This window comes from Acomys russatus, chromosome 25 (genome assembly GCF_903995435.1).
Source record: "Acomys russatus chromosome 25, mAcoRus1.1, whole genome shotgun sequence".
NCBI lineage: Eukaryota > Metazoa > Chordata > Mammalia > Rodentia > Muridae > Acomys > Acomys russatus.
The window spans coordinates 23,976,458-23,992,656 of record NC_067161.1 but is presented as its reverse complement, the minus strand read 5'-3'; the positions used below and the strand labels follow the sequence as shown (position 1 = coordinate 23,992,656).

General features: G+C 37.4%; 1 protein-coding gene across 2 annotated transcripts in view; it reads left to right on the top strand.

The window, feature by feature from the left end:
- Window positions 1-7,984, top strand: part of Gabrg2 (gamma-aminobutyric acid type A receptor subunit gamma2) — an 84,248-nt gene extending 76,264 nt beyond the window's left edge. The window contains exons 8-10 of one of the 2 annotated variants that reach the window (XM_051167767.1): window positions 2,067-2,272; window positions 4,865-4,888; window positions 6,292-7,984. In XM_051167767.1, coding sequence (XP_051023724.1) covers window positions 2,067-2,272; window positions 4,865-4,888; window positions 6,292-6,567 — 506 coding nt within the window. In that variant the 3' untranslated portion in view covers window positions 6,568-7,984. The remainder of the gene's footprint in view (window positions 1-2,066; window positions 2,273-4,864; window positions 4,889-6,291) is intronic. The other variant, XM_051167768.1, reaches the window with a different exon arrangement.
- The last annotated feature ends 8,215 nt before the right edge of the window (window positions 7,985-16,199 follow it).

Here is a 16,199-nt window from a genome sequence, read left to right as displayed (position 1 = left end):
AAGTATAGATTCTAGCCTGATTGTGAAAATGAAAGCCCAGTTTTCAATTCAGCTTTTAAGTTCTCTACAAAAATATAAGACGTAATTAGGTACAATCAAGAAGTTCAATTTGAATTAATGTGTTCCCAACCTAATTAGTTTCCTCTGGTATAGGAAGTAGATCACCTCTGGAATAGAAAACACAAACATCTAACCATACTTGAGACTTTATTAGATGTCAGTCGTCTGTGTTAGTAAGTTTTCCATTAGTACAACAGGTATATAAAATAAATCAATGTGAATGGAAGAAAGATTTATTTTTGTATAAGGTCTCAAAGAACTCAGAACATGGTCCTTTGGGTTTGTTGATCTGAGCCATGGAAGTTTATAAAGGAGGACGTCTGCTTATGTCATGCAGATAAATGAGAAGTGGAGAGGGGATGGGGCTGGCGTCTTAAGATCTTTCCAAGTGTCCACCTCCAATTTCCTAACTTCCTGTCATGCCATTAAATGCTCCACCGTGTCCCGAAAATGTCAAGTTGAAAACTCTTATCACATGTGCCCTTGACCAACGTTCAAGATCCTCAATACAACACATTACACATGTATTAATACATTATCTAATTCTCACAAAGTCTTAAACCCTTTTTCCTACTCTCAATCCTAAAGCTAATGCCATAAAAAACAGTAGGAATCCTCAGAAAATTCCCTCTCTAATAACCAGTTGTGGAGATTCGCAGAACCACATCACTTCACAAGTCAGGATGATTCAATAGCTCCTACCTTCCTGGGGTTTCATTCTACATATTTTCCTGTATTTACAAATACGTATGAAAACTAAAACTGTAGTCCAGCGTAAAGCAGTTAATTTCAGACATCCACATCTTTGTTTTATATTTACCCTATAGGAACCTGGACAGAGTATCATTCCTCACGTGCTCAGGATGGTTTTGGTAACCTCTGAGATAGTTTTATTTGGTGAAGGGTGTGAAAACATGTTAGCTCAGAGAGGCAGAGGAAAAAGTATCCAGCTGACCTTCCTACTCAGCTCTCCTCCAGATGGAAAAGACCCAAAATGCTCACTAGCTCAGTTGCCCACTAGCTCACTAGCCCAGGAAGAAATGGCTTTAAAAACCCAAGGCCTGAAAACAAAAGCCGAGGCCAAAAGCTTGCTAGCTTAAAGACCCCAAAACCCCAAAAGCCAAAGGCCAAGGAGCTGAAGAGCTCATGAGGTATAGAACTAAAAGCTAAAATCCCAAGAGCTCCTTCTACTTCTACACACTGTCAAATACTCCTCAACTCAAAGTCCCTTCTGTTCTTTAATTCCTATCAGATGGCTTCCTGCTCCACCTCTTGGCCACCTAGGGTTAACTTTACTAAATCCTGTGTATAGAAAGCTCTTGGATTAACAGTATGCACTAGGGCTGGCTGAATTACACCTTAGGTAATTTTATTTTTAATATACAAACCTTCATAGAATTAGATGGTGTCACTGGCATAGTCACCGTCTTTCCTTCTTGAAGAAAACCGATGCCCTATATTACACGTATACAGCATGATTAATACAATTTTTATTTCACCAACAACTCCTTGACCACCTCTTCTCTCCAGAAATGGCAGACATTCTAAATTTCCACAGACGTGGTCTTTCCTTGAACCCTGCATTTAATTTATTAACATCTGAAAAGCTGATTGCACTTTGTCTTTCAGCACGAATGCCTCTAAGATCCTCCCATGAGAACTCTGTCTTAAGGAGGTTTTCTCCGCGCCTGCCTCTTCCATGGCATATATAGAAAGTGAAGCCAGCATATTCTTTCCTTCCTTGATTCACACTGCTCTGTATTCTAAGAAATCCAAAATACCCAGAGCCACACCTATTACATTTCCCAGTATGTTCTCTGTGCCAATCAAAATAATCGATATGACAACGATGGACAGTATTTTGGATGGAGTGAATTAATTCCAATTTTTCAGTTATTCCTCTCTTGCAGAGGCTGTTGAATAGAGGCGATAATGCCAGTAAAGCTTCTCAGATGCTCACCTTACTGGTGCCAGCATGTGATGTGTTTAATTGTGCTCCTCCACAGGAATCACGACCGTCCTCACCATGACTACCCTCAGCACTATAGCCCGAAAGTCTCTGCCCAAGGTCTCCTATGTCACAGCAATGGATCTCTTTGTTTCTGTTTGCTTCATCTTTGTATTTTCTGCTTTGGTGGAGTATGGCACCCTGCATTATTTTGTCAGCAACCGGAAACCAAGCAAGGATAAAGACAAAAAGAAGAAAAATCCTGTATGTATCATTTCTCATCCGGGCAACTGAAACATTTATGAGGGAAGGTCATTGGGTTCAGTTTGGGTTTGGTGTGGTTAGCTTACCTCCACACTGAGGTTCAGCACTTTGATCTCCACGGTGAAAAAGAGAATAAGTGAGATTTTGACCAGAACATAAAGGTTAAGTAATATTCATTAGTTAGGCCAGAGTTCCCAGATACTCTATCTGACCTTTTATGCAAATGTAATTACTCATTGTCTCCAAATTGGGGGGGCGGGGCTAAAGTGATGTTCAGCGATACATACATGTTTGAGTTTTTGTATATGTGATAGACTTTTCTTTCTGACCAACTCACTATAGTATTTTTTTTCTTTTTTAATTAATTTGTTTACTCATTTTACATCCTGACTGCAGCCCCACGCCTCTCCTTCCATGCTCCCACTCCCCCTTCCTCCCTTTCCTTCTCCTCAGAGAAAGGAGAAGTTCCCATGGGTACCAACCTGCCCTAGCATATTAAATCACTGCAGAAGTAGGCAGATCCTCACACTTAGGCCAGACAAGGCAGCCCAGTTAGGGGACATCAGAGTCAGAGAGTGCCTCTTTTCCAGTTGTTAGGGGATCCACATGAAGACCAAGCTGCACATCTGCTACATGTGTGCAGGGGGCCTAGGAACAGTCCACATTTGCACTTTGGTTGGCGGTTCCTTACTATAATACTTTTACATCACTATTTTTTTTAAAAAAATTAAAGTTCACACCAAAGGCATTGCAAAATTCAGTTTCTTGTATTAGTTTACCAAGTCATGCCAATTTGTAAATAACTTAGTGCATGTATGTATAGGCACATGCCCACCCATGCATGCACATGTGTAGGAGTGTGTGTGTGTGTGTGTGTGTGTGTGTGTGTGTGTGTGTGTGTGTCTGTTTATGCAGGCATATGCATTTTACTCCTAGAAGACTTCTACTCATTGAATACCTACATGTTTCATATTTGTTTTAAAAACAAATGGGTTAATATTGTGTGTGCTTTCTTGTCTCTGCATTTTCATATAAAATAAGATCTATATATTAAAAATAAATGTCAGATAAGGCTGCTATAAAAGTTACTTTTGTGATGAAGATCAATAAAACCAACATAATATGAAAACATTAGAAAACGTCCCTTGAGGGTTCTTAACCTTGGTGGATGGGAATGGAAGTTGATACTGCTTATTCATTTGACAACCTGAAATTTTTCTGGTGGCTGCGTGATTTAGAAACAGGTAAGATGACTTCTGATTGTGCCGAACCATAGAAAGAAAGGATGAGGCATAAGTATCAATAAGTAAAGCCATTTTCTTTTGTTGTGAGTGTTGATAGCATGTAGGTTCCACTAACCCACTTGGGCCTAGTGTTTGGGGCACGGGAGTCCCTGTGAAACTGAAAGTCCATTTCTTTTTGAGAAGGTGACAAAGGTAACGGCCTTACCTCCCTGGATTGCTCCCTATCACTCGTTATCTGCTCTGAGAAGCATAAACAACATCACTGACCATGAACTGTTCAGTAACTATAGGAAACTCTAGCCGGACCTGAGTCATAACCTTATATACCTCAGAAATATTGAAGAAATTTTTACAAACAGCACATTTTTTAAAAAGTAAAGCTTGGTGGAAGTTAATTAAAATAGCATCATTGTTCTTATTGGCTAATGAAAACTGGAAATGCTTGACTTAACGTCACAAATATTTATTGTACTCTGTGGTCCTTCCTGTCCTTGTCAGCTCTTCAATCTCTACCTTTCCACTTTTTCCTATTCTTCATTTTTCTTGCTTTAAATTTTGTTTCTCTACTCCATTCCTCTCCTTCATTTTCTCATTCGCTCTCCCTCAAATCGGAGGGCTGTGCTGATGCTCGTCTGTGAGGAGGGTGGGAGGCCGGTCTTCTAGGCGAAGTCTGAAGTCCTTTAGCAAAAGCCCCATTGGTTCTCCTTATCAGTAGTGTCAATTGAGTGTGGAAACTACTACAGGGACGGAAATAGTTTGATTCCTTAACCTAGGCTCATAGCAATAGCAGAATAAAAATTGAAGGCACACAGGAAAAGAGACCAGAGAAAACAAGGAAATGTAATTCCTGGTGAATCTTATGCATGCTCTTCTTTTAAGCCAATTTGTTTATTTATCAAAGCTAAGTCTAGATGGTGAAGGTCTAAGAAGCTGAAGCTTTACTTTTTCCTGTGATGTACCCTTCACTCCTCATTTTTAGGACTCACTGTGAGGTCCTTTTTAATGAAATGACACAATTGATACTATTTCCCTACAGGCAATTATTCCTTCACTAGGAAGCATCCTTGCCACTGAGAACAGTGGCCTTCACAGTCCCATACTTGTGGGGTACTTTGTAAAAGATTGGGTTATCAATCACAAAATCTCAATTTCTAATTATAGATATGCAAATTATGACAAGCTCAAAGCCCATCTTCTGTGTCTATGCTTTCAGTTCATTTTACTTACTGTGTTTTCAAAATGTATTTTAATTTGTCTTATTTTGTTTCTCTTTCTCTTTTTTTTTTCTTTCCTTCTTTTTATTAAAAAAAAAAAAATGCAATTCTCTTTTCTGTCTACAAATCCAAAGCTTCTTCGGATGTTTTCCTTCAAGGTATAATGTTTTTGGAATGGAACTTTCACTGCATGCCACTGCTGAATTAACTATCGATGCTTTCCATGGTGCTTATTATTTACGAGTCTACATTTAAATAATCTACTAGATGATGGCCCACTCAAAGTGGGGAACAACCTATAGACCTCTAGAGTTGATTCAGCAAGTAGACACCATTTGCACAGGTTTAATTCTACATCCAGTTCAAAAACCACAAGGCCAATAGTTATCACAGGTATCAAGGCTTCTATAAACCCAAAGCCCAAACAGGCCATGCCTGCTCAAATTAAATAAGATCCATTTATTTATCTATAAATTACATATACACTTAACATATACATTTTATAATATATATGTATAATATAGACTTTTCAAGCTAAAATATAACTATGTAAATATAAATTAAAATGAGATTCAAAATTTGTTTTATCAATTTAATCTCTGCATGACTGAGAACGTAATAATAATGAATTTTTTTTTTTTTACAAACCTTTAAATTAAACTTGCCTCCCTCACTTTTCTACCAGGGTGATCACTAGGCCTGTTGGCTCTGTGAAATATTGAAATGAGATTTTTATTCTCTTTAATAGCTGACTTAGAAAGTTCAGTTTATATTTATATACCCCTAAATGTACAAAGAAGCCTTGAGTTTTGCTTTAATTTTATTATTTGTCAAGCATTGAATATTATGTTCCTATGTTGTTAATTATCTTGCTAAGAAAAACTTGACAAGTAATGAGTTTCTTTTTGAATTATCAGTCTCATTGAATGTATGTAAACACTGATGACAGTTCTACATCTTAAGTTATTGAATGTTAGACAAACTACATTTTCTTAATACATAAATTAAATCTCTGCTGCATAAAAATAATGAACTTCTTTATTTCTCCATGCATATTAGCACTTGCTACTAAAATTGTTTAGTATATTTGTCCAGTATGATGGGTTCCTATTTGCCTATAAGTTAGCATGACATGCAATTTGATTTGAAAACCAATGCATTTTTTATTTCTCAATATTACTCACTTGCAATACCATCAATTAGCTTCATGTAACCAGCTTCACATCTGATAATTAACAGAATGAGATTCCATGTAGCTTGATTTAAATATTTATACTTTGAGTTCTTTTGGTGTTCAATATTCTTGCTGTAGCTATTAGCTTGTTAATATTATTTCCAGCTGCGCTGCTTAAGCTCAAAAAAAAAAAAAAAAAAAAATCTGAAACCTGCAACCGTGCTATCTTTCTGAGCGCAATTTTACCATCATAGATCACAATGCCATAAGCAATTTCCTAAGTACTCATTTTCAGAATCATCATCTCATTGATGACATTGCGGAGACACGATGATAAAGCTCCGGCATGACTAACTGTGGTCTCTCTCGTTCCCTACCCCGTCTCAGGCCCCTACCATTGATATCCGTCCCAGATCAGCAACCATCCAAATGAACAATGCCACACACCTCCAAGAGAGGGATGAAGAATATGGCTATGAGTGTCTGGATGGCAAGGACTGTGCCAGTTTCTTCTGCTGTTTTGAAGACTGCCGAACGGGAGCCTGGAGACATGGGAGAATACACATTCGAATTGCCAAAATGGACTCCTACGCTCGGATCTTTTTCCCCACTGCCTTCTGCTTGTTCAACCTGGTTTACTGGGTCTCCTACCTTTATCTGTGAGAAGGTATGGGTAGTATTGAAAGGGGTCCTTATTCACTGAACCTCATGGAGAGAGAAATGTCCTTTCTAAATCCAGTGAAATAATAATCCCCTATGTGGTCATTGAATTTGTTTCTCTGTCTCAACCTAGTAATGCGTATAATGTCACACTATCCGTGCCCAACTCTCCATTGGTTACTGTAATTTGAGTTTCAGTGTGCACTGTCTTTCAAACCTGCAAGGCAAAGTAAAGTTAGAGCAAGACTTGTTACACCGAATAAGATACCTTTGAGCAACAGCAACAAAAACAGTGAAAGCCATGAGTGTTTAAACTGATGGTATCAGTCTTTGATTCACACATAGTTTAGTACAAAAGGTATAAAGCTTTGTGCTATGTTCACTTGGGGTCAAGTTGTGGTAAAATGGATCAAATTAGAATACCTCCCTTATTTATGAAGAATCACAATAGAAAAGCCTAGATTAGAACCCTATTATACCTTTATTCCCAGGTAGGAGGAAAATGTCCTGAATATCACATGTATAATGCTGTAAATATTTCAATAATGTAGAATGCTTCAAGTTTAATGCATGCAACTCTCTAGAGCCAAAATAAATGAACTGATGTAATTATCATATAGTATTGTCTTTTATTTATTTTTTCCTTTGGGCTATGAAATAATATATTAATATAAATACAAGGATTTGGGCTTGAAATTGGAAGGGGGTTCACGGCCTTCTCCCTCATGCATGAAAATTCAGGTTTTAAAATTATGTTTGTCTTGTTTGACATTAAAACACTTTGAGTAAAATTTTGGCTGATTGACATTTGACAGTTCTAAATATGCCCAACTTCATCACTAGCATATAAAGTAAATGTATGTGCTTGCTGATGTTTTACCTTTCTTTGAAGATGTGAGTTCTTAACAGAACTTGCTCTCTATCTCAATATCTGCTTCTGGTGATTGTGAATGCCTTGTGGGCAGAGTCCCTGTCATCTCTTCTTTGGGTTCTCAACACTTCACATTGTGCCTGGCATATAGTCAGTGCTCAGTAAATATGGCTGAAAGCAACACACCCTCTTGTAGAATGGAGAATATCTTTTTCTGACACATAACAAGGGATTCAACTTTTCACATTGCTATTAACAAGTGATACTTATCTGTAGAAATAACCAGAGAATCTAAAGAACTGTAGCTCATATGTTCATCCTCAAAAATTTGTCTTAGACAAAGTACATTTTATTTTAAAATAATATCTATTTCTTACACCTATGTATCCAGTTGATGATTTGAGCATATGGTTTCTTGATTATATAGTGTTTTTAAAAAGAATTAATTTAATCTGTTCAAAATTCTGCTTGTGAACCTATGACAGTATGAGCAAATTTCATACCTGACTGGTAGACAGTATGCTTGGAAGCAATGTATGGAAGGGTAAGCTACAACTGGACACAAAATGGAGTGACTCGCGTGGAGGACCCTGAACCTCTGACTGTGGGCTCACTTTGCTCCATGGTAATTACATGGAGTAATTGCCTGCCTTCAGACATGATGAGTTGTACCTTAATGTGATCATCCTGAATTCTTATTTTTCTAAAATATTGCCCTATGGTAAGTTCTTCTTTAAAGAAAGTATTGATTTAAATTAAAGTTAATTCATAGTATAACTTTATAAACAATGAAAAGACAATTAAAAAGAGTGTCTTTGTTAATAGAAAAGAACATAAAGTCATTATAATTCCTCTGGATGAATCTTGAAAAAATTCAGCTGCTGGTTTAAAAAAAAACAAAAAACAAAAAACCCTTTGATATACCAGTGCTTTAGCATCTAACCTCAAACAGATGTAAATAGATGATTATTTTCATGTTTTAAATTGTCAAAATAGTCGATGTTGACTCTTTGGGAGAGTTGTTGGCAAATTTCAGTTGTGAGAAACATGGTATTATTGTCAACTTGAAATGTGTTCTGCATTGGGGACACTGAGAAAAATAAAGTTTGGCTTTCTAACATGTGTATGACATTGGCAATATGGATATATATATATATATACACCATCAAATTCTTAACATCAGCTGCTCCCTGTATATGTATTTGCAAACCTTTTCACAAGAGAATTGCTGAACATATGGACTTTTCCAATAAAAAATGCTGCATTCTTACCCATGACACCACTTCACTTGTCTGGTTGGACTGTCTTCTGTTTTTCTCAAGAGTTACTTTCTTTTTTTAATTTCATTTCCATAAATACCCTTTTACTGCTCTTTACTGGTGAACTCTGTTTTCAGCATTCAGCAAGTGATTCTCGTCAACACAGGGTGAAGGGAACAAATAACATAAGGGCTTGTGGCTGGTGGATGGAGTGAATAGGAAGACAGAAACACTAGTGACATTGGTAAGGACCCAGTCTTCTCCACTACAAGACCTTTCGTGTAAAGATATGTTGACCCTGTTCTCTAAATTTATTTAAAGTATCCCTGGCACACTGCTGGACATAACAGCCTTTATTTATTTATTTATTTATTTATTTATTTATTTTTCAAGACAGGGTTTCCCTGTGTAGCGTCTGCTATCCTGGACTCACTTTGTAGAACAGGGTGGCCTCTGCCTTCCTGAGTGCTGAGATTAAAGGCATGTGCCACCATGCCCTGCTTAGACGCCTCTGTGTTATAAGCTATGAATTAGACATTATAATAACACCCAGTTAATGATATCTAACAAATGGTCAAATATTTTCTCTCACTTCTAGTGTACCCATGTAATTCTGTTCCCCCCCAGTACAATCAAATCAGCCTGCCTGCAAGAGAGAGATATATCCTATCTGCTTAAGGTGATGATGGGTAATGATCTTTTTAAGGAAGATTTGTTATACAATTCTTTTATTAAACTATATACTGGGACCAGGAAGATGGCTGAGTGGAGAAAGAATCTTTGAAGAGCATCGAAATTCAGAGCCCTAGAATTTATGTAAAGCTGGAAGCAGTAGTGCTCTTCCTCTGAGACAGAAGGTAGAGACAGAATGCCTGAAAAGGTCAGAGCCAGTTACTGTGGCATATGCAGTGTTGTGAAAAGAGACTCTGTCTCAAATAAGTTAGAAACTATGGAGTGACATGAAAGAGTGATCTCTGGCTTCCATATATGCACCATGGCATATGTGTTCTGCTTCTCCCCACTATACACACAGGAATACACACCCACACATGCATGAAGACAACACTACACATACACACACATGCACACACACACACACACACAGAGAGAGAGAGAGAGAGAGAGAGAGAGAGAGAGAGAGAGGAAATAGAAAAATAGGTTGAAAGTTGAGATCTGTTGAAAAAAATCTTATAAATCAGAATAGTTACTTTTAAGGCCCAGATAACCTCCTAAAGAATCACATTTCCAAACTTTAAAATGTAGAGACCTGATGATCTCTGATTCAGTGACAGTGTCCTATTTTCTCAGAGGGCTTTGAAATTCTCCTGAGAATACAATCATGAAAGCAGATTCTGACAAGTCCCTGCTAACTTCCCCTGCACGTTGCTCTCTTGCCTTCCTGCATTTGATTTGAACATCTATTTCTCACCTTCAATCAGGTCAGAATAGTTCCCACTGAGGTCTTGTCTGCTGTTTACCCAACGCCTTATCTTCAGCTAAAGGCATAATCCTTGGTAAAGCCTTCATTTCTCCTTTGTTTCAATGTTATCCCGACCAGCAGCGTTAAATTTTGTGATGAAGGTCAAGTCTCATTAACCAAATAGTGTTGTCTGTGGGGACTATGTTGGGAAAAGGCGTGCTGCCTCTGTGCTCTGTCACTGTGGATGTTTGTGAAAGGTATAGAATGTAAAGGTAATGACCTACACCATGGACGCTGCAGTATTTTCAGTGAACTGCCTAAGGTCACATGACTTGTTCTTTCCGCCTTGTTTCACAGTGTTTCTGAATTTGAAAGTAAAACTGGGGAGAATACAGTTTTCCCATAAACCCATTAGGATATGTCGGGCTTGAAATTTCTTTTTTAAAGTCTCTCCGTGACTACTAATTACAAAAACACTAAATTTTTATAATATTTAGTAGTGATATTTTGACATTTCCTTTAATTCTTCACCATATGTGATACTTACTCACCATTCAATATTTCTTCTATGGATTTCAGAATTCTCTTTCAAAGAGGAAGGGACCTGAAATCATTGAGAAGAGTTTCAGACCTAGAGCTGGCTTTGTCTCTAAGGCACAGGATAAGGAGATAACCTTCTAAGTGTTTTCATAGCTATTTTCTGCAGAATATTTTTCTGATCATTTCTGCAGTGCAATGGTGCTGTGTATTATAGTTAGCAGTGGCTGGCCATTATAATTCCTTCCACGACTACAGAGAATAGGGCAATTACATAATCAATTCGAAGTCTCTTTTGAAATACTTTAGATTACAAAATGAAGATCCTGAGGCTTTTATTTCATATTTCATGTGTACAAATCCTGGCTCTGTCATTACATGTTATGTCAGTTAGTTTGTTTGTAAAATAGTGTCCTTATATAGTCGAGTGTGGCCTTGAACTCTTGTTCCCTCAGACTCAGTGTGTCAAGGGCTAGAATTATAGGCATGTGACTCCACACCTAGCTCAGTGTCATACAATTCTTATGTGATTCAGTTTCCTTATCTAAAAAAATAAAGACAATATTGCCACATATTATATAACTCCATTATACAGAATATTTGAGATAATGTCATAAAAACGATTCAATGATAATTATTTTTCTCAGCAAACAAATGAAATTTCAAAAAGATAGAGTGTTACAACCGTGTTTATGTTGTTTAATGGATATCATCTATATGAATACTGTTTTATCATCAATATGAGAAAGAAAAATATCATTGGCCCCAGAAATAGCAGAAGAATTTGCCCTTTCACCGTGAAACTAGTTTCTCATAGTTAAATAAGGGGATTAGACTCCTTCTGTTTCCAATGGGCATTTTTTGTACATCTCCCCTGCAGTTTATTAGGAGCTAATATTATTGGTTTCAAATGAACACCTAAGTCTATCAAGCTGTATTGTCTTCACATGGTCATATTGGCCTATTTGTTATTTTTCATTTTTTACATACACATTTATATTATTATACATATATACAGCAAACTACCTACAGCAAGTAAAGCCATGAAGACAATCAGGAATTATATAAATGTTACATTCATAGTGTTTTGATCATTTGTATTTAGCAACCTTGAATAAAACATCCTGTCTTGGTGTGTCTAAAATTATGAATGTAAATCAGTATCTATCATATCTCATCTTTACCAACTTAAAACATCTACCTAGACTGAAAAACATATTAACCCCTGAACAACTAAGCTTAATTGTAAAACTAAACTATCTGGTCTTCAACACCATCAGAAACTTGAGAAGGAATAAAAATTCATTAGCCGAGTAAACTAGAAGTGCAGGTTAGCAGCTTCAAAAGTGAGAAAATGACAGAGGAAGGTTGCTGCATGAACAGTCACCCAAAATTCTTTATGACATTGAAGCATCATTGTATTCAGCCTTCTGGCCCAATATATCTGCAGACATATTTGTGAGGCAGGAACTATTGTGGACTTGCTTACTCTGTCTTGACAGAGTTCAGCTGTTGACTCTGCCTGCACCCAAGGTTGGCCATTTTCAGGCAGAACTCTGTCTGTGGCTCATCATGAGTCCTCTCAACAAAAAATACTCAAGAGGCTTTCTCATCTCCAAATAGGCTACTGGATCTAGAATATTTTTTATGGCCTCACTAACATACAATAAGCTACTTTTTTCATTTCATCCACTGTTTGGTATGATTTAGAATGACCTAATCCTAATGTTTACTTTATCAAAGTACTGAACACTCACCCATCCTCCTAGTAAACAAAATTTAAATGAACAATGCTGTAACAAGAATATGGCATGCATAATTCACTCTTCATTTGCATCCTAAATAAGGGTGTTTATCTTTATGTCTAGCTCTCTGCTACATAAACTAGCCTCATATTTTCTCTGAACCTTGTGTGTTTTATGGTTCTGAGATGAAGTCTTTTATCAAAAAAATTTTGATTAAGCACCGACAAAGTGAATTCAGCAGACAGCTTTTAGCAAACACGTAAGCATGAACTTCATGCGAGGCACTGTGAGGTCAGAAGGAGAACATTTACAGCCATGCCTTGCCCTGCAGCATCAAGAAGATGACAGACGGAATAGGTAGAAGAACAAATAAATCTAATGGGGCTACACAATAGTTACAGTAGAAAAATCCATTGTTTAATCTGTGAGTAAATCCAGGAAAGCATTTGTTATACAAAGCTCTGTCATATGTGGGACCTTATCATTGGTTTAAAAACCTCCTTTCTAATTACTAATGCGAAGGTATAAGAAGTTTGCAAAATATGAAGTATCACAAATTCACTAGCTAAAGGTAACCAATTTAAACAACGCTTGTTTTTTCTTCTCTCTGCATGTGTTTAAACACATAGATTAAGTAAATAGGTAAATTGAAAAAGTCATAGATACAACTATGGGGATCTCTAGGTATAGGGGTGGACACTACACATATCTATGTTATTGTAAAAATTTTCATGTTGTATGAGTTCATATAGAAAATATTTGTTGGCTTTCTGTTGTTATTGTTCAGTTCAGCCATGGAAATTTTGGCATGTTTATTTGTTGTTGTTATAATTAAATAATGCTACAGGAAGCACAGTTGTTAGGCATTATGTGTGCCTTCCATAGGTTCTATTCCACCAAATACGTCTACAAACTGAGTTTTGTTGAATAAAAGGTATAATCATTTATTAATTACAGAACTTAGAGAAAATAGATCATATGCCCTGACGGATAATAAGAAAAACATTGAAGGGCTTCCTTACTAATATAATGTCCACCAATAAAGAGATGGTATACTATTATGGGTCCAATATTAGAAAACTACTGCAATACTTCCTGTTGATTCAAATTACCTAAAATTAGTGACTTAGCCCAATTCAAGTGGTCATGTCTGAACATTGGAAGCCTCATTGCATAATAAGGAGGTGAGTGCATGAGGCTGCATTTGTTCTGGAAGTTACCCTTCCATTTCTATGACTTAGAGTCCTGTGCTATTCTTTGCCTAGTGTGCCTCTTTTGAAGTCAGAAAATAATTATGCTACACAAATGTGGCCCTTGTTTTCTCTCCAGGTCTGACATCATGGCTCCCACTTAGAAGAATGCAAGTAATTACATCAACCCACACTGACAATCCAGAATAATCTCCTCTTCTCCAAATTCTTACTAGTGCTTAAAACCGGGTTTTTAACACAGATAATAATCTATTGACCATTTTCAGAGATTAGAATGTTGTTGTTTGTTAGAGGCCACTCTTCTGCCTACCATAGAAGAAAGATTAAGCAAAAGTAGCATGCCTGGGCCAATGAGAGAGCTCAGTGAGTAAAGTTGCCTGCTGCCAAATTTGTCGAGATGAGTTCAAACCCCAGGTTCTATTTGATGGAAGAGGAAAACTCAATTCTATAACTTGTCTTATAATATCTACATTTTTTTCCTGGTATACACACACACACACACACACACACACACACACACACACACACATACATACACTCAGAGAGAAATTAATAATAATGAGTAAATGTTAAAACTTAAATAGAAGAGAAAAGAGTCCTAAATGGGATTTGAAAGCACAGAAACCATGTACCTGGAGCATTAGCTCTAGATAAAGACAGCCATTTCTAAGTAGTGCTCAGACAGGAGGGATCAAGAAGTCAGGTCCCAGAGGTGTCAGACTCAGCCTCCTCCTCGTGATGAGGACTGATGAAAGAGGATCCAGAGAAGTCAAATGGAAATCATCCTGAAAACCTCTCCAACATTTACCATCTGTAATATAAGAAAAGGTACTTTTCGTTTGCAATCTGGCTGTTATAACTTTTGGGAGAAATGAGAAATTTTTCTCTCAATTGAACCGTTATTGTGTCAAAATGATGGTCTTTAAAAAGTATTGCGTGCATTCCTTGTTTTTAATAGCTGAGTAGTATTCCATAGTGTATATGTACCACAGTTTCTTTATCCATTCTTCTACTGATGGACACTTAGGCTGTTTCCATGATCTGGCTATTATGAATAAGGCTGCTATGAACATGGTTGAGCAAATTTTTTTATTGTGTGCTGGAGCATCTTCTGGGTATATTCCAAGGAGTGGAATAGCTGGGTCTTGAGGAAGCCCTATTCCCAGTTTTCTGAGATAGCACCAGATAGATTTCCAAAGTGGCTGTACTAGTTTGCATTCCCACCAGCAATGAAGGAGTGTTCCTCTCTCCCCACATCCTCGCCAGCATGTGGTATCGCTTGAGTTTTTGATCTTAGCCATTCTGATGGGTGTAAGATAGAATCTCAGAGTTGTTTTGATTTGCATTTCCCGAAATTTGTGGATAAATGGATTGAGCTAGAAATGATCATAATGAGTGAGTTAACCCAGAAGCAGAAAGACTTAAATGGTATATACTCACTTATATCTGCATACTAGCCCAAGGGGCATGTTCCACGAAAGCCTTCACTTACCAGAAAACTGGGACAGAGGGGAGGACATCCTATTGGGACTCTAGATGAGAGAAGCATGGGAGAAAGGCAAAGTAGAAGGATCCAGAGGGTCCTAGAAACCTACAAGTAGAACATTATGATAGGCAGATTTGGGCCCAGAGGTCCCGTTCAAACTAAGGCACCAGCCAAGGACAATACAGGCGGTAAACTTTAAACCCCTACCCAGATCTAGCCAATGGTCAGAACAGTCTCCACACTTGAGTGGAGAGTGGGATATGACTTTCTCACATGCTCTGGTGCCTCACATTTGACCATGTCCCCTGGAGGGGAAGACCTGGTGGCACTCAGAGGAAGGACAGCAGGTTACCGAGAAGAGACTTGATACCCTATGAGCATATACAGGGGGAGGTAATCCCCCTCAGGAACAGTCATAGGGGAGGGGAATAAGGGAAAAAGGGGAGGGAGGGAAGAATGGAAGGACACAAGGGATGGGATAACCATTGAGATGTAACAAGAATAAATTAATAATACAAATTAAAAAAAAAGTATTGCGTGCTATCTTCTTCCATTTCTTCAGATAATTGATGTTTATTTCATACTAGTCTTTCCCTTGCTTGGTTAGAGTTACACAAAGATACTTTGTGATTTTTGTGGCTTTTGTGAAGGATGTTGAGTCCCTAAATTTTTTCTCAGTCTGTTTATCTTTTGCGTAAAGGAGAGCTACTGATTTTTTAAATGGATTTTTGTTTATAGCCACTTTGGTGAAGGTATTTATCAACTGCAGTTGTTCTCTGGTAGAATTGTGGGGGTCACACACACACATACACACATACTATCATGAGTGATACTTTGACTTTTTCCTTTCCGATTTATATACCTTTGATCTCTATAAGTTGTCTTATTGAAGAGATATAAAGTGGACAGCCTTGTTGTATCCCTGATTTCAGTGGAATTGATTTGAGTTTTTCTCCATTTAGTTTGATATTGGATATAGGCTTGCTGTATATTGCCTTTATTATGTTTGTGTGTGTGCCTTGTGTTCCCTATCTTTCCAAGACTTTTAACATGACTAGATGTTGGAATTTGTGACAGTACGTGATGGAAAAGATGTGGAGAAAGGA